This window comes from Leopardus geoffroyi, chromosome D1, assembly GCF_018350155.1.
Source record: "Leopardus geoffroyi isolate Oge1 chromosome D1, O.geoffroyi_Oge1_pat1.0, whole genome shotgun sequence".
NCBI lineage: Eukaryota > Metazoa > Chordata > Mammalia > Carnivora > Felidae > Leopardus > Leopardus geoffroyi.
The window spans coordinates 70,644,234-70,662,546 of record NC_059329.1 but is presented as its reverse complement, the minus strand read 5'-3'; the positions used below and the strand labels follow the sequence as shown (position 1 = coordinate 70,662,546).

The following is an 18,313-nucleotide window of genomic DNA, read 5'->3' as shown; positions in this document are numbered from 1 at the left end:
ACATACTGAGCCACCCAGACACCCCTGTTTTGTTTTCTTTTGAATGCAGATTTGATCATGTTGTCATCCTGCTTAAAACCCTTCAAAGATTTCCCATTACTCTTAATGGAAAAATCTAAATCCCTAATGTGTGCCTTGGCCCCACACCAAGTTCGCCTGTGATTTCTGGACCTAGTTATACCACAACTGTTTAGCACCTTAAGTATGCTGAACCCTCCTCAGGGTCTTTACACATGATAGTCTCTCTAGACTTTCTAGAATGTTCTCCCCTTTCTTTGCCTCTTTACCTAGTCAGCTCCTATTGGTTCCTTAACTCTTAGCTCAATGGCCATCCCTTAAAGGAAGCTTTCTCTGACCTTCAGGTTGGGTCAGGGTCCCCGTCACGCTCTCTCATGGCACCTTATATCTTCACAGACATGTCACATTTGTCAGCATTTGGTTAATGTCTCTCCCTCACTAAACTGTGAGTTCATGAGAAACTCTGCTCTGCTCAGCACTGTGTTCCTAAGTATCTTTGACAGCACTTCCCTTTAGAGACCGGCCATAAATGTTTGTTGAGGCAATGAAATGTTTCAGTCATCCTTAACGGAAGGACACAAGGTAAGTGAAAGTCACGGTTTTGTTTTGTTCTGGGGCAGGAGTCAGACAATTTGGTTGTGGTCACAGTGTGAATTTCATGCTGGTCCGAAGTCTGACTGGCAGATATATATATGTCTTGATTGGTGAAAAGACGGACACTGAATGACTTGTTACGTAGTTGGAGGGGCCTTGTAATAAGTAAGGGGCACAGGGAGTGGAGGCAGCTGGGGAGGGTTGGAATTCTAGTTCCTCCGCCAGCGGAGCTGGCTGCTGAGGTCTGAGCCTCTGTCTCATCTGCAAAGTGAGGCTCCAGACCCCTACCTCATGGGGTTAGTATGAGGATGGAGTGGGATGAGGAACATAAGTCCTGGCAGGGTACGTGGCACATAGTAGGCGCTAGAGACAAGAGGACAGCTCTCTGCTCCCTGCTTTTTCTTCCTCCTTTCCGCTCTCCTTCCAGAAGCACCCTGCTTTGCCATTTACACCTTCCTAAACCCCGGGCTCCTTAAGGGAAAACTGGGATCAGGTTTCCCTAGTGGTATCAACACTGGCATCTGCAAACTCTGGCCCAGATGCCCCCAGCCCCTGCCTGGTTTTGAGCCCAAGGTGAGGACTCGTCCACATGCAGTTTTGGGAGCTGGGGGCAGCTGAGGAGAGCCTGAGCGCACAAGATTCACGGTGGGTGTTTTTTTCTGACTGACGTTAATGATGTGACGGGGCCTCAGGGCCTCGGTGAATTCACATCGGTGTTTTTTGGTGGGACAGGCCTGAGACAGGCAAATGCCCCCCTACCAGGGGACAGCTGGGGGCAGTAGACCCTGCCTCTGCTGCTTCTCCTTGGAGGGGAAGGCATTTCCAGGGCTGGGCAGGTTTCCAACCACGCTGGCCCCAGCTTCCTCAGAGGAGATCACAGCAAGCCTGGAAAGGCCTCTATGCAGCCAGCTCGGCTGCCCTTGGTCAGTTGTCCAGGTGTGGGCCTGTCTCTCTTTCCTCAGGTCGCCACTTAGGGCCTCAGTTCTGCCCAGACCTAGGCCAATCCAGGGCAAGGAGCCTCCTTGCAGACTCAGCCCCGTATGATACCTTCTGAACAAGGCCCTTCATGACCCCTCCTCAATCCTCGGCTGGGTTGTGCCCCTTCTCTAGGCTTCCAGAACCACTTATAACCTCATCATAACATTTATCCCCATGGAGTGTGCACGGCCACCATGGTGTATGGTGTCACCCGAAGGTGTGCAAAGGGCAGCTCTGGGGTGGGAGACCTCTCTTTATTGTCCATCCCCCCCCCCCCGCCCCAATGGCTATGGGTTCCAAAGGCTGGGGACTGGGTGTACAGGGCTGGCACGTCGTGGGTGGGGGAGGAACGGTTAATTTGCTGAATGGTTAAACAGGTGGGTACCAGATGCCTGGCAGCAGCTTCCCTGCTCCTCACTGCTCCTGTGGGAGCACTCCTCTCTCTGCTCCTGCTACCCCATCCTGTGCTTCTCTACCCATCATCTTGACTTTGCCTTTGCTCCCACCGAGCAGAATCTCACCCACTGCCTGTGTCGTTGCACTCTCCATCACCACCATCGTCGGTGGGTATAGACGACTCCAGAGAATGGCCAAGCCATTCTTCATAAACCATTTTCATGCGGTTGGCAGGAACTTTGCTCCAAGTCTTGCATCCTTGAAGGAGGAGTGAAACCAACGCTCGTTCAAGGAACTGCACAGGACTCAGCATGGCCAGAGAGAGGTGCAGAGTAGAGAGAGGCAAGATATGAGCCCTAAGGAAAAGGAAGCAGGAGCTGGGGCATGTTTGGCTCACTGGGGCCTCTCTAAGTGATCCTGGAGACCAAAGGAGGTCATGGAGGGATTCTAAGGAGAGGATAACACAATAGGATTTGGTTTTGTTTTGTTTTGTTTTGTTTTTTTGATGATTTCAAGGTCCACGTACACCATCTACAGACAGGTGTCCAAGAAACTGATGGATGGATGATCTACTTACCTACCTATCTTCCTACCTACCTACCTACCTACCTACCTACCTACCTACTTACCTACCTACATATCTGCCTGGCGGAGTAGTCCTTCAGGGAGCCATCAGCATACCCTAGGTCATCAAAATACAAGGGAGGATGAAATCTTAAAGGGATAGAGTAGACAGGAAAGAGATAACCTGGGGCCAATCTAGTTTTCCACGAGTAAGACCTGCCTAGAGTGAGTGTACCTGGGTGCGAAGGTGGTTTCAGTCGGTCGTGGCCGAGAACATGAGTGAACACGTAATGGCAACTGTTATGTCCGGTTCTGTGGTATTAGAGCCATCGGGGGAGACAAAGACCAGGCCCGTATTCCTGAGAAGATACGGGTAAGTGTGATAGGCCCACACGTGGGCAGTGTACCTCACCTGCTCATGCACCTGAGAGGTACTGCTGACTTTAATGACATAACTCATGTGGTGGCCAGCCGGTGGGTGGCTCTGAGTATGAGAAATGGCCAGGGTCTGTGTGCTACTTACACGTTGAGAGGCTGCCAGGCTGGCCACTGAGCTTTGGCCTTGATGACGGTGAGGACCTCATCACTCTGCAAAAAAAAGGATCACAGTTGTTTAGTGAGGAGAGCCAGGCTCATGGCAGCAAGAGAGGTTTGACATGGTGACATCGTCCACCCTTACTCCCTTACCTGCTGCCCAGGTGTGGAGCCATCCCCCCCCCCAGGGTAGCGAAGCCCGGGAGCCTCGGCCATCCCGGGGGATGGGGCTCAGTGCCCGCTGCGTCTGTTGTGTGTTGCACACTGATGGGTTCACTGAGCCACACTCTGGTTTCCAGCTCCGGCCACCCCTCCTGCACTGCAGCTGGAGCTCTGACCCGGCCTCCGCCTTGGATGGCCATGCTTCTATATCATGCCCAGCCTGGAGGGCAGGTTGTGCACTCTGTGTCCAGGCACCGGCTGCATGAGGAGTTGCAGGGTAGCCAATACCTGCTCCGGAGGATTGTCACCACCACCCCCCCTCCCCCACCGGCCCCAGACCTCTCCTGCTGTTGAGACCCACATGCCTGATTGGACTCCCTTGGACAGGAGGCCAGAACAAAGTCTGAGGCCAACACCCCTTGTGCCGCTCATATCATTCCGCTCTATTTGCTTTGGACAGCGTGTAGCATGGGCCCTTAAAACCGATTTTTGAGGAAGGATTTGCTAATTAACAATTTGAAGGAAAGCATTAAGTCAACATCGAGGGGGGAAATGCAGAAGTTTGTGGATCTTGCTTAACTTTACTTGGCAGTCTGTTTGGGTTTTTATCTTCAGTGACGGGGCAGAGGAGTATCATAACCTTTTCAAGGCTTAAGGCTTCCATGGGCCCAAATTTGGCTTTGGCTAGGGACCTTCCCCGGAGAGGATTCAGCTGGTCCTGGATCTCCCCTTCCCCTGGCTGGGCCCAGCAGTGCTCAGACGCCACTGTCCACTGTACTTGGAAAACCCTAGAATGTCACCAGCCGAGGAAGGAAGTACTCTGTTGCTGACTGAACAGGTCCCTGAGTTCCAACGGGGCAGAGACTTGCTTGGCTGGCTTATATCTCTGCTCCAGTTTTTAGAGCCATGCCTGGCGTGAGTGCCTAGGACATATTTAGGATGAACCGACAAACTTCTTAATTGGTGGGTACCATGCCCAGAAAATCCCACCACCCTGCAGTCATCTCCTACATCCCATGGCTCGCAATGAGCCCTTCCTCCAACCCCAGAAGCCCACTCCTCCTCCAGCAGGCTAAAGGCACATCTACTGTGAACCTCCATTCCCCCATCTCCTGCCCCCACAGCTGGCGGGCTCCAAGACCCACTGTGCCCACAGCCTTCAAGTCCCTTGAGCCTCCTCCCACAGTCTCCATACCTTCTTGCTTCCCCCCCAATGCACCTTCCATGTTGCCACAAATCCGACCGTCTCTGTTCCCTGCCTCAGCCCTTCAGTAGCTCCTCACAACTCCCATGACCAGTTATTTTTTTTAATATTTATTTATTTATTTTTGAGAGAGAGATAGATATAGAGCGAGCAGGGGAGGGGCAGAGAAAGAGGGAGACAGAATCCCAAGCAGGCTCCGTGCCATCAGCACAGAGCCCGATGCGGGGCTTGAACCCATGAACCATGAGATCATGACCTGAGCCGAAACCAAGAGTTGGATGTGTAACCAACTGAGCCACCCAGGTGCCCCCCATGACCAGTTCTTAATTCCTGAGTTTTCCTACATGGCCTTCATCATCTGGCTCTAGTATATGTTTTTCTTTGATTTTACATATACAAAATAATGCATAAACAGAATTGTACATGTATACTGTAGACAGATTTAGCATCACAGAAGCACACAATGCGAATAGTGACCATAGTCCATCCAGCATCTACCCTGCCTTCTGCTTCCTTCTCCAGAATGTTACAGTTTGGTGTGTATCATTGCATATGCAACTACGTGCGTGTGCGTATGTGTGTGCACATTAGATACGGCTCTCCCCACAAAAACCGCATCATACTTATTCTGCACCATGATTTCAAATTTTTTCCTTAATACCATCCCATGGGAAACTTTCCATGTCAGTAGATACCGCATCATAGCAGTCCTTTGGGTGCTGTTTAAAGTGTTGGAGATCTTTAAATTCTGGTAAACCAAGTCAAGAGGCATCAAAGAGAAACCCAAGACATGAGACCCAAGAAACGAGATACCGTCTGATGACAATCCTTTTGCCCTTGAAGAAATACTTTACTAAGAAGTAAGATCAATGTGGGTGGAGTTAAGATAGACACCATGTTAGCTGGCCCTGCAGATGCACCTTGCATTATAATGAAGTCTTGGTTTTCAAGTCCCAGCTGACGATATATTGATTTTGCTTTTGCAGTATATAATGACAAAAATTGTTTGGGCCCTCCATTAGTGTTTATGCATGGTGATGAAACTCTAGCTGTAAGTTTTAGAGATATGGAGGCTCCAAGGATGATGGAGCCACGTGTGCAGGCTTTAGAACAGCTTGTTGCTGTAAATTGTTTCATCTAGTGGTTGCATGCCATCTGCATGATCAATAGCTTAGTTTTGCTTGTTTGTGATCATTTGTGTTATTCCATCAGATAAGAATGCAGGAGCACTATGGAAAATTTATTTAAAAAGCTAAAAATCTTTGGAGCATCAAACTTGTCTGGTAGACCCTAGATTCTATAGGACTGGAGAGTGGTTTTTCCATGGCCATATCCAGCAAATTATTGAAAAAGCAAGGCCTTTGATGTGTATCTAGAATTCCATAGCGTGGAGGGTCTGTAATTTACTTAACTAGCATTATTGGTGGATATTTAATTGTTTCCATGCTGTCACGAAGACTTGTATACATATTTCTTTGTTTACAAACCCAAGGCTTCCTGTGTTATGGATTCCTAGGGGATGGTTAAAAGATGAAGCAGATTTAGAGTTTTGGCAGGACCTACCAAATCGTGCTCCAAAAATCTGTACCAGTTTACACCCCCACGAGAATGCATATATGCCCATCTTGCCACACCTTTGGACACACTGAACACCATCCATCTTTTGGGTATTTACTGTTCCAGCCGGCACGGGAGCGGTATGTTTGAGAGTACAGGCTCTAGAATCACACCGAGTTCAAATCCTGCCTGCACCATTAGCTAGCTCTGTGTCCTTTGGCAAGTCTCTTGACCTCCCTTCGCCTTCTCATCTGTGAAATGGGATTTAGAAAGAGTTTCTACTACACGGGGTTGTTGGGGGACTAAGTGGCATCATTCATATAATGTGTTAATGCAGTGCCCAAATATGCATATATTAGTTACTATTCTTACTCTCATTTACATTCAGGCCAAGCTGGTATTAGAATCAATTTGCACCGCTTGAGTACAGATTGTGAAGCACACAGTTGCATCTACAAATCCACAAAGCCTCGGGAGAATACTCCCTCCCTTAAAGCCAAGCTCTGAGTCTCAGGGAGCATATGATGGGAGGTTCATGTAGCTGGGTGAGCTTTGGATGGGGCTGCTTGGGGGGCGGGGCGTGTTCCATTCTGAAGAATGAAGGATTTAAAGTCAGAGTAAGCAATCCAAACTTCAGACTTAAATGAAAAGCTCTCTTAACACGTCTCTAAGGCACAGAAAGGATCTTTCAAGAATCCTTAGAGCCCTTATACATCTCCCATAGGACTCTTTCAAACCAACTATTTCAGGGCATATTCACAGTTCATGCCTCTTTTGGATGACATTAGCACTTTTCCGGAGATGTGCCAATTAAAATAAAAAACCCCAAAGAAACCACAGGTCACTGGTGTCCATCTTCATGGGGATGAGCTCTTTCATTTTGCTTTTGGTAAATATGTTGTGAAGATGTCACAGCTGTACTCAGACTTCATAGCTACCGACAGCAAATGGGAATCACACAGCCCCAAACAGGCCACCGGCTGAGATCAGCTCTGGAGGAAGCAGGGCCGTGTGGAGCGAACACAGGCCCGGGACAGGTTGGAGGCAGAAATCACATCAGTATTAGGAGATGCCGAGTCTGGGCAGAGCAGAGAGTAAGAGTGTGGGTCTGGGGAACGGGTGGGGGTTGGTGTCAGAGCCAACCTTGCCCAACACTGCCCTTCCCATGCCCTCCAGAGCCAGCCCCCAGTGTGGGAGAGCGCTGGGCATCTCAGCCATGCACACAGTGAAAGGCCAGAGTCTGTCACCTCCTCCCTGCCTCGTGCCTCACCTCCTCTCTGTGCCTGTACCTGCCTGAACCTTCATCTCCCAGTCCTGAACCACAACCTCTTTCCTCATCCCAAGACCCCCTCTGCTCCAAGGGGCACAGAGAGTGTCCTGCCCTCGACCTATGGTCTGGGACTCTGCCCGGACAACCGGCCTCCTCCCTGCAGGAAGAGAAAGGGGCTGCAATCCATACTCAGAGAGGGAAAGTAATGGAAACATCAACAATAATAACACAGCGATCTACTGCTTTTATGTGCTGGGCAGAGGCACTGTGCTCGTTACCTTTATATAGTATTTTATTTAATCCTTACAACATTTGCAAGGGACGTAGGTATACACTTTTAATCCTTGGAAACACATTTATCTGGCCAAATTAGTTAGCCAGCTAGGCAATGGCAGAGCTGGAGTTTAAACGTCAGCCTGACCCTGGAGACCACGCTCGTCACCCTGTGACCCCAGGCAGAGGGGAGCCGGGAGGGTAAGCTGTGGTGCAGGGAGGGCTGGGCACTCTTGACAGGTCAGCACCCCCCCGCCGTCCCCCGCCTGGGCCTTGGCAGGCCTTAGAACATTCTGAGTTCTGAATGTTAATGCTGCCCTGAGAACTGATTTTGATGAAGAGCAGGGGAGACGCAGGGTCCTTGCGTTGGAGAGGAACTGCTCCTGGAGAGGCAGACACCCAACGACCAATGATATTAAATGCACGTGCAGTGATACACGTGCGTGCACAGAGAGACCCCCCACCTCATCGCACATTTCCTTGTATTCATCAGCTTGTTTCTTAGGAAAATCCTTGGGAACAGCTATCATCTCATTTTGCAGACGAGGAAACTGAGGTTCAGAGAAGTCATGTGACTTCCTGCAGCCCACCCAGGAACCATGGTTCCCATACAGATGTGTCTGGCTCCAAAACTCTTGCTCTTTCCACCCGGCCTGACTACTCTTCCTCTCTATCTTGCTCTGGTCCCTCTCCTGTTTTGCTTGTCGTTTTCAGCAAGAGCGTGGCTACTGCTGGCTGACAGTTTTCCCCGAAGAGCTCTTGCTCTGAGGCATAGGGTCACCCAGATCCCTCTGTGAGGGCAGTGCCTGGCCTCTTAGGTAGACTCTCGTGAACGGTGTTTGGCTCCATTATTTGCTTCTATCCTATCCCAGAATTCCCACTTACCATAAAAAACAACCCTGATGGCTTCCATGTCTGAAGGGAGCTTTTTCATCCCTTGGTGGGTGTCTTGGTGATGAGCAGCAGGAAATGAGCCACTTTAGGAGGTAATAATGGAGCTATGGGCATCTTTTAAATCAATTGTGCCCCACAACATAGTCTCTCATTGTTTCGACAAGCTCTGGGTTTACTGGGTCATAAATAAAAACAGATGGTTCATATTTGGCGGTGGTCCATGTCTTTGCCTGTGGTCGTCTGTGGTCCGTACTGCAGAAGTCTGAGGCAGGCAGGCAAATGGTTCCCATTTTTCAGATGAAGTAACTGAGATGCCTCCCTCCTCCGATACTGCTCTGGTCAGGATCACCAATGCTCTCACCACTGCCCACGGTTATTACCCAGCTCTTAGCTTCCATGACCCCTCGGCAGTGTTGGACCAGGAGAGCTGGTCACTCCTTCTGCCTTGCAACACTTTCTATATGGTTCTGGCACCTGCTGCCTCTCTATTTCTTCTCACCTCACTGACTGTTTCTCCTCAGTCTTCTTTGCTGACCCCTCTCCATCCAGCTGGGTTCAAGTCCTTGATCCTGTCCCATATTGCCTTACAATTAACTGCAGCTTGTCTCATACCTTAAAATACTATACATACATCAATGATGACTGAAGTTTAATTTTCTACCTTGTGTATCAACTGTTTAACATTTTCGTCTGGATGTCGAATTGGTGTCTCAAACTCAACAGTCTGAGACCAAATTCGTGACCGTCCTCTCCCCTAGCCCGTCCTGCCCTTTTCTCCCCAGCCGGCTCAGTGGCAATGCCAGCTTTCCAGTTTCTCCTCCCTGATGCTTCTTTCTCTCCTACTCCACATCCAATCCTTCCGTCCACCCTGTCAGCTCTGCTTCTAAAATGCATTTATGAGCCCACCGCTTTCCATCACCTGCCTTGCTGCCACTGTGGTCCAAGCCATCATCACTACTCACCTAGATGATTGCAATTGCTCCTTGGCTGGTGTCTCTGCCTCCTCGTTGGCCCTCCCCTGGGCTCGTCGCACGGCAACCATCCCACGCCATTTGTCAGGTCAAAATCCTTCAATGGCTTCACACCCCACAGCAAATGGGGAGCTTCCGTGCCCCCCACAGCCCTCCGTGACCAGCCTCGCCCTGTGTTACTTCACTAACTCTATCCCTTAGGGCTCTGTCCCTCTCTCATTTGTTTTGGTCATTCCAGACGTCTCATTTTCCCGTGAATGGACCGGGCACACTTAGCCCTTGCTGTTTCCTACGCCAGGAATGCTGTCCTCCGGACAGACATCACGACACTCACACCCTTGCCTCCTCCAGGTGTTTGCTCAAACGTCACCTTCTCTTCAGGTCTTTGTTGACCCCATGACTAAAAAGAGCAATTCCTCGCTGGCTCCTCAACCCGGCACGCCCCCATCAGCTTATCTGATTGTGTTTTCTTCATCGCCTTGGTCACTGTCCGATACCCTGTGGATTTTGCTTATTTACTTTCGAGGGGTTCTCTTTCCCTGCTAGAATAGGGCCCCCCCCCACTTTGGGCAAGGGCTGTTGTCTCTCTTGCCCAGTGCTGTAGCCTCCATATTTGGGACCATGCTTGGGACATGCTCAAGCAATATTTGTTGCATGAATGAGAGGCTGTGATGAGGAAGGGGCTGGTGCCCTCTGAGCCTCAGCCCAACAGCACTCCATCATCCTAGCTGCGTGAAGTGATCCTCAGAGATCTGAGCGTGGAGCTGGCAGGCACTGGCAGAGCGGTAGGACAATGCCAGCCAGACAACTGTGCTGGAACAGCCTGAACTAGAAGGAGAAGGAAGGGACAGGACACAGGCCGCGTTAGGAGCTGTGGTCAGATTTCACAATTTCCGAGTCCGCTTCAGGGGGACACCCCGCGACCTGGGCTGCCTGTTGAAGTGCCCATAGCGTGCCTCACGCCCGGGAAGCAGCCGTCATCCCAAGCCACTGTCTGATCGGTGAGCTCAAAGGCAGAGAAGGTACCCAGAGCCCATTAACAGATCCACAAGAAGGTGATGTGGTTGCACAGAAGCGTTTCAAATTCAATGTCTTTTTAGTTCTTTTCAAATACAGCCTGTAATTCCGATGGGAAAATTGTGTAAGGCTCGCAGATAACAATTTCCCCGTGAGACGTTTTGGCGAAAGCAGCTTGGTATTTCTGAAGCGGGAGAGGGGGGGCCCATCAGAGCCCCCGGGGGCTGCCCCACCGCCCCTCTACCCTCAGCTGACTCTGGCAGGTGGAGCGCTCTGAGGAGAGGCATCACCCCATGACCTGAGAGAGATGACCAGCCTTCTGTGTGCTTCTATGAGCCACCGGCAACAGTTTAGCTTGTCCTTTGGGGACCGAAGTGTCAATCCGGGGTTTAACCTCATTTTCCGGACTTTTTCATTTTGTCCTTTGTAATGCACGTGAAAGTCTGCAGCCCCCGGGAGGGAGCTGAGGGAGCTAGGGAGGTCGATGGGGCATGTCTGTCTCTCCATCCCACCAGCCTCTCTCCACCTGATCTTCCCAGGCCCTCCTCCCCACCTCCACCCTGCCTCCAGCAATTGGAAAAGACTAAGTGCCAGGGCCAGAGGCAGAGGAGTGAAAAAGGGGCCAGGCCAGGCGAGATTCCGACGTCACAGGGGAGAGAGAACGCGAGAAGCAGAGGCTGTCTGCTTTCTTTTTTAAAAAAATTTTTTAATGTTTTATTTATTTTTGAGAGAGAGACAGAGAGAGAGAGCGCATGAGCATGAGCAGGGGAGGGACAGAGAGAGAGGGAGACCCAGAATCCAAAGCAGGCTCCAGGCTCTGAGCTGTCAGCACAGAGCCTGGTGCAAGGCTTGAACTCACGAACCGTGGGATCATGACCTGAGCTCAACCTGGACTCTTAACCCACTGAGCCACCCTGTGTCCCCTGTGGCTTTCAAACAGGCAGGGGTTGCAAGGAAGCCCCGGCCAGGCCTGGCTGAAGGTGACTGTGATGCCACCTATGGGGCAGTGCCCCAATCCTGCCCCGTGGGAGCATCTCCAGTGGTCTTTTTATTTTTTTTTTTAAAGATTTTATTTGTACTTTTTAAAAAAGTTTACTTACTTATGGGGGGGGGTGGGCGAGAGAGAGAGGGAGACAGAGAGTCCCAAGCAGACTCCACAGAGCCCCATGCAAGGCTCGAACTCATGAATCACGAGATCATGACCTGAGCTGAAATCAAGTCGGATGTTTTATTTTTGAAAGGGAGAGAGGCAGAGCACAAGCAGGGGAGGGGCAGAGAGAGAGGGAGGGAGACACAGAATCTGAAGGAGACTCCAGGCTCTGAGCTGTCAGACACAGAGCCTGATGCAGGGCTTGAACTTATGAGCTGTGAAATCATGACCTGAGCTGAAGTTGAATGCTTAAAGTCGGACATTTTAAGTGAGCTGCCCAGGCGTCCTTCCAGTGATCTTAAAAGCACAGCATTGAACACCCCTCATCCCTCTTCCCTGTCTCCCCCTTGTACCTTCCTCTGAGGACAGCTCCAGTCCAGGTCTAGTCCCAGAAGCCAACACTAGAGCAGGGGTGGGGTCTGTGTCCTTCCCTGCATCCCCAGCATCGGCTTGGGTTGGAGGAAGTGTGTCGGGTATGATTAAGGGATGAATAATGGGTGAGCTAATTAAATGATTAATTAATGACAAGCTAGAGGAAGCCCCTGGCCTGTGTGGCCCTCCCAGGGGTCCGAGGGCACTTCTGGTGAATGCAGTGGGGTTAGCCTGTGCCGAAGGGTCTGCCCCCAGGAGCAGGTGACCCGATTGATGCGTTCCGAGGGCTCTGCCCACTGCAGGGAGTGGACAGTGGTGGGGCATGGGGGCAGCAGGACAGGAGAGAGCACTGCAAGGTGAGGAGACCGTGGATGCAAGGCATTATTTTGAAGGGAGATGCAGAACATCAAGGTGCTGATGGATGTGGGTTGTAAAACTAAGAGGGGTCAAGGATGACTCCAAGGGGAGGTGTCTTGTCAGCAGTTGGATATACGAGGCTGGAATTCGAGGGACAAGTCCAGGCCAGAGATGTATATTTGAAAGGCATAAGCATATAGGTGGTAGTTAAAGTGACAGGACAAAGAACCTGGAGAGTGGGCAGAGACAGAGAAGGGAGTGGGGATGGCGAAGAGCCTAACTAGGGACAGCCAGAGAGGCTGACGACACTAGGGGAACTGCCCCCTCGGCCTCTTCAAAGCCCTTGTGCTCTCTCCCCGCTGCCTATTAATGTCTCCATTGCTCCCTGCTGTCCCTGCTGTCCCCTCTGTCCCCTGACACCCCCCTGTCCCCCTGCTTCCCCTACTGTCCCTACTTCCCCTGACACCCTGCTGTCCCACTGTCCCCTGCTGCCCTCCTGCCCCCTGCCACCCCCACTGTCCCACTGTCTCCCTGCTTCCCCGCTGCCTCCTGCTGTCCCCACAGCCCCCCGATACCCCTGCTCTCCCACTCTTCCCCTGCTACATCCACTATCCCCACTGTCCCCTTGCTGACCCCTGCTACCCCACTATTCCCTTCATGTCCTCACTGTCCTCTGCTGTCCCCACTATCCCCCACTGACCCCTTGTCCCCTGCTGCACCCCCTCCCCTTTGCCCCGCTGCCGCAGGCCCTGCTACTTGCTCACTGCTGCCACCGCTGCCTCGCTGGTCACTGCTGGAAATGCAACTGAAGCAGGTTTAGGAAAGACCAGCCCGCGAGGCGGTGCCCCAGCAGGCCCAAACAGCTCTTTTGAGGAGTGCGCTGTGCAGGGTGTTGAGAAAACTGGCAGTAGCAGGAAGGACATGTGATTATTTCCTAAAAGATGAGTGACATCACGGCAGGTTTGCATATGAAACGGTATAATCTAATACAGAAAGAGAAGTCGTTGTCGCGGGAGAGAGGGTGCACTCGGAGTGGAGTGCTTGAAAAGATAAGGGGTGAGATCCAGGCCCGAGGTGGAGGGCGGCCTTCCAACCAGAGCAAGAGGATGGACGAGGAAGGCACAGGGCTGTAGCTCCTAATGCTTGAGGTCACGGGCATTGCCGGGCGCCCAGCAGATACGGAGTGAGCCCATAGTCTCTGCCAGGCTCCACTGCGGGGGGCTGGAGACAGAGCCGGAACAAGAGAGACGCCAACCCCTGCCTCATGGAGCTTTCTTGAGTGGGGAGGCAGACCTAAACAAAGGGCAGTCACAGCGTGCCAGACTTTGATGGGCTCTCTGGGGCCAACACAGCAGGGGCCGGTGAGCCGAGGGCCAGGCTCGGAGAGTTTGGGATGTGGAGAAGGCTTCACTGACAAAGCCACTGAAGTATTCTGAGATACAGGTGCTAATGCGGGTGAAAAGGGCCAGATCAGCACTCTCTCAAGATGAAAATTACCTCACGCACTAAAATAAGGACTTTAAAATAAAAAAAAAAAAACCCAAATAACATAACCATATTATATGATGTTACAAAGAGAGAGGGCGTGAGAGATATGTAAAAAGGAATATCCACATCTCACCATCCTTACCTAGTGGCTATTATCAATTCATTTCTATATTTGTATGTTTACACACACACACACACACACACACACACACACACACACACACACGTTGTCTTTACCCCTACCATTTCTTTGCACAATAGTAGCTAGATTATTATACAAATAGATGATTACATAAACTGTACCTTGCTTTCTCATTTAATACATTTCAGAGATGATCTCATGTGTGACATAGCTCTTTTAATGATGACCTCGAAGACCATATAGCAAAGTAAAAAAAGATACAAAAGCATATACGTGTGTGTTTTTCCATTGCTATATGGGTTCGTCATTAAAAGAGCTATATCACTAATGAGATGATCTCCGAAATACCCTAGACTGAATTAGAAAGCAAGGTGGAAGCTTCAGGTATTGTACTGTCAGCTTGTTTGTCCGGATCCTTAAATATAAGAACATTTCACTTCATCAGCTCCCTTCATCCACTGATTTCCATAAAAAGCTTTCAGACTGTTAAGTAATGAAGCTCCAAATGACCTGGACAGTGGAGGAACAGGCCTGCCTTAAGGTGCTGGGGGTGGGGGTGGGGGGGGGAATGTTAGCATCAAATAAGGTTCCAGAAATGCTGCTTTCTTAAATAGCGCTATTTAAATGCAAAGGAACAGCTTTAATAAGCTGTAAAAGCTTAACCCTTCTCACTCCTGAGGACCAAACCCCCCTCCATGTCCTCCACAGAGGTTTGGGGAGAGACTGGGGAGGTAACAGAGAAGTTCTGTGTTGTGGCTGACACTAAAGGGATGTCCCTACCAGGAACTTAAGAGGTTGGCCTCTGTCAGGCTTCCCATGGTAAGAGAAGTTTCCCTGGCTATGAATACCAACTTCTAGTTATTAATTGTGGCATCACGGACCAACAGTTAAAGAGCAGTGTGGTGGGATAAGTCAGACCGAAGTTCAAATCCTGGCTCAACCACTTACAAGCTGTGTAAGTTTGGGGAAGTTACTCACCCTCTCTGAGGGGATTCCTCATGTGTAAAACATGTATTCATTGAGCTCCTTTTATGGGTCAGAGACTGTGCTGGGCATGGGGCAGAGGGCAGTGGACAAGGCACCACAGTCCCTGCTCTTGTGGCCATGTCCTCTCGTAGGTTAATAAGATATGTGCAGATTGAATGAGATAGTGAAAGTGAAGGGCCAGGCGAGTGGTGACAAAAGGCTAGCCACGATTACTAAATTCACATGTCTCCATATCCCCTCCTTCTGTGTAATTGTCCACTGTGTCCACTTATTCCTGTCCCTCAAGCAACTCCTCCTCTCAAAGGCCTAATTTTTTTTGAGTAGAAATTTATATATTTAAAAGGTGTATAATACAATGTTTTGATGATATACATGCACAGGCATACCTTGGAGATATTGTAGGTTTGGTTCCAGACCACTACAATAAGCCAATATCACAGCAAGGTGAGGCAAATGAATTTTTTGCTTTCCCAGTGTATATAAGAGTTACGTTTACACTATGCTGAAGTCTGTCAAAGGTGCAACAGCATTAGGTCTAAAAAAAACCCAAAAAACCAAAAAAACAATGTGCGTATCTTAATGAAAAAATACTTCGCTGCCAAAAAGTGCAACCCATCATCTGAGCTTTCAGTGAGCCACTGATCACCCTAACAAACATAACTATGATGAAAAAGTTGGAAGAGAATTGCCAAAGAGTTACCAAAACGAGAATTACCCAAGAGTTTGCAAAAATGACCAAGATGCGACAGAGACGCGAAGTGAGCAAGTGCCATTGGAAAAGGAATTCTGAAAGATTTCCTCCATGGGGGATTGCTGCCAACCTTCAATTTGTTAAAAAAAAAAAAAAAAAAAAAAAAAAAAGGCAGTATCTGCCAAGCACGATAAAGTGAAGTACAATAAAATGAGGTGCGCCTGCACGTAGTAGTAAAATGGTCACTGTCGTCAGGCTAATTAACACATTCATCTCTTCACAGGGTTGCCTTTTTCTTTTTGGGGTGAGAGCACCAGAAATCTACTCTCTTAGCAAATTTCCAGTATACAATCCAGCATTATATTAGTATTCGTATATATTATATGATACTATATATAAATACATATGTTTGTATTTATTTATTTATGGGAGGGGAGAGAGAGAGAGAGCGTGTGCACAGGAGCAGGGGAGGGGCAGGGAGAGAGGGAGAGAGGGAGAATCCCAAGCAGGCTTCACACTCAGTGCAGAGTCCAAAGCGGGCTCGATGCCACAACCGCGAGATCGTGACCTGAGCCAAAACCAAGAGTCAGATGCTTACCCGACTGAGCCACCCAGGCGCCCCTACGGTCATTTAAACTATAGTCATCGTGCGGTACGTTAGGTCTCTAGACTTATTCGTCCTACATAACTGTAACTTTGTACCCTTTGCCCAATAACCTTCATTTCCCCCACCTCCCTGCCCTGGGGATGCCTTCTTGATGCCCCTGGATCCTCAAATCGTCTTTTTTTCCATCACCTCAACCAAGTTGCTTCATTATCACTTGCACGATCATTTTTTCACTTACGTGTCTTTCCAACCAGAAGGCATCTAGGAAAACACGCATCTATCTCATAGTAGGTGCTTCATCAAATATACTGAATGTTCAGTAAGTGAAAGTTTTTATTCCCCCCTAATATTCTCTTTACTCGAAGATCCTATAACCTAGCATCACCAGACAATTTCAGCAGCCAGGATGTATGTGTGTTTATATCCCACAGCTGCTCTGTACAACTTTCCTGTGGACTGGTGATGCTCTGCCCAGATCACTCTTCAGCTGCTGGGAAAGATGCTAAAATGTGGTCCTCAGTTGTCAGTTCTTTTTGGGGGTTGCACCGGCTGGATGAAACCGCCTCACGTGATGTCGGCAGAGGCCTTCTTTGGGTCTGCACCGCAGCTCTGCCTCTCCCTCGGCCCGTCTCTGCCCGCCACCCCTCTCGCCACCTCAGGTGTGGTTCCCAGGAGCATTCCCTAACTTCACACGTGCCAGTCTGGACTCTGCCTGCTGCCCAGAGAACCCAGCTGCTACAGCTGGTGGGGAAAAAACGAGAGGCAGAGTTAGCACATCAAAGACATTCTCACCAGGGAAAGTCCAAATGATGCATGTGCTGTCAGCGGCCCGGGAGAGGTGGATTAGGCCGAAGGACCTGGTGTCCAGGCCCAGCAAACTCTGAAGGACCATGTTGGGACAGCGGGCCTCACAACTGGGTCTCGCGAGTAGTCAATTTCAGCAAAACGGCATCACCCACCGCATTTGAGCAATGTTCCTAATTAGCATTTTAAAAGGTTTGTAGTTTGTGTTATTATTATCGTTAGTTTGCTTTTATGGTCATATGAGAGCTATAAGCATAAAGAGTTAATATCCAGTTATCTTTGCACACATTTAAACAATATGATAATGAAAAGAATTACAACTCAGCCCTGGGGGTTTGTGAGCTTACAAATGCCCTCTAAAAAAGGTCCCTACATTACTTGGGTGTGGGGATTATCTAATTTTGCAATAGCCTGGGAGGAAGAGCTTGGATTTTAGAGGCTCTGTGGCTTAACGGTACAACCTTGGACAGGCTACTTAATTCTCTGAGCCTGATTTTCTCATTCTGCAGAGTGGGATAACTACCTTACAGGCTTGCTGTGAGACATAAACGAGCTATACATGAATACAGAATGCTTGCCCGGTTCCTGACACAGAGTAAGTGCTCAATAAATGGCAGCAGGCAGGAGAGGCCTAACAGGAGAGAATGCATCTTTCTGCAGGCCTTTTCCAGACCTGACCTGGAGAAACCCTGTGGGCAGCAGCCATCCCTGGAAGACGGCAGGAGGCTGGAGTTTTAGGGGACAGGGAGTCAGACTCAAATTTGCTTCAGAGTACAAGCAAGCAGACAAACACGAAAGCCCCAAGGCACTCAAAAGCATAAGGTTAAAAATAGAGAACTAAAAGGAGCTATGAGCTACATTTAGATTCAGAGGATTTTACGTTGAAGGACCAGTCCAGTGAATACTCCCGCGGTAGGCTGAACAATGGCCCCCCCAAAGGTATCCATGTTCTAATCCCTGGAACCTATGAAAGTTACCTTATGGCCAAAAGGGCTTGGCAGATGTGTTTAAGTTAAGGATCTTGAGATCAGGAGATTATCCTGGATTATGTGGGTGGCATTAAATATAAGTGTCCTTGTAAGCAGGAGGCGCAGGGAGGTCTGACTACAGAAGGTGAGAAGGCAATGCTACGATAGAAGCAGAAATTGGAGTGATGGGGCCACAAGCCACTGACATACTGAAGAGGCCAGAACCTTTTGGAGTCTCCTGAAGGAACCAGCCTGGCTCACACCTTGATGTTAGCTCTGTAAGGCTCATTTTGGATTTCCGGTCTCCAGAAGTAT

The 18,313-nt window shown here is 49.7% G+C and overlaps 1 protein-coding gene across 2 annotated transcripts in view; it reads right to left on the bottom strand.

Moving 5' to 3' along the window:
- SPON1 (spondin 1) overlaps positions 1-18,313 on the bottom strand; it is a 263,015-nt gene that overhangs the window by 25,435 nt on the left and 219,267 nt on the right. For both annotated transcript variants that reach the window (XR_006714095.1, XM_045484602.1), the window contains exon 7: positions 3,074-3,138. Coding sequence is in view for 1 of the 2 variants with exons in the window: in XM_045484602.1 (XP_045340558.1) it covers positions 3,074-3,138 (65 nt within the window). In the remaining variant the exon portion in view is untranslated. The remainder of the gene's footprint in view (positions 1-3,073; positions 3,139-18,313) is intronic.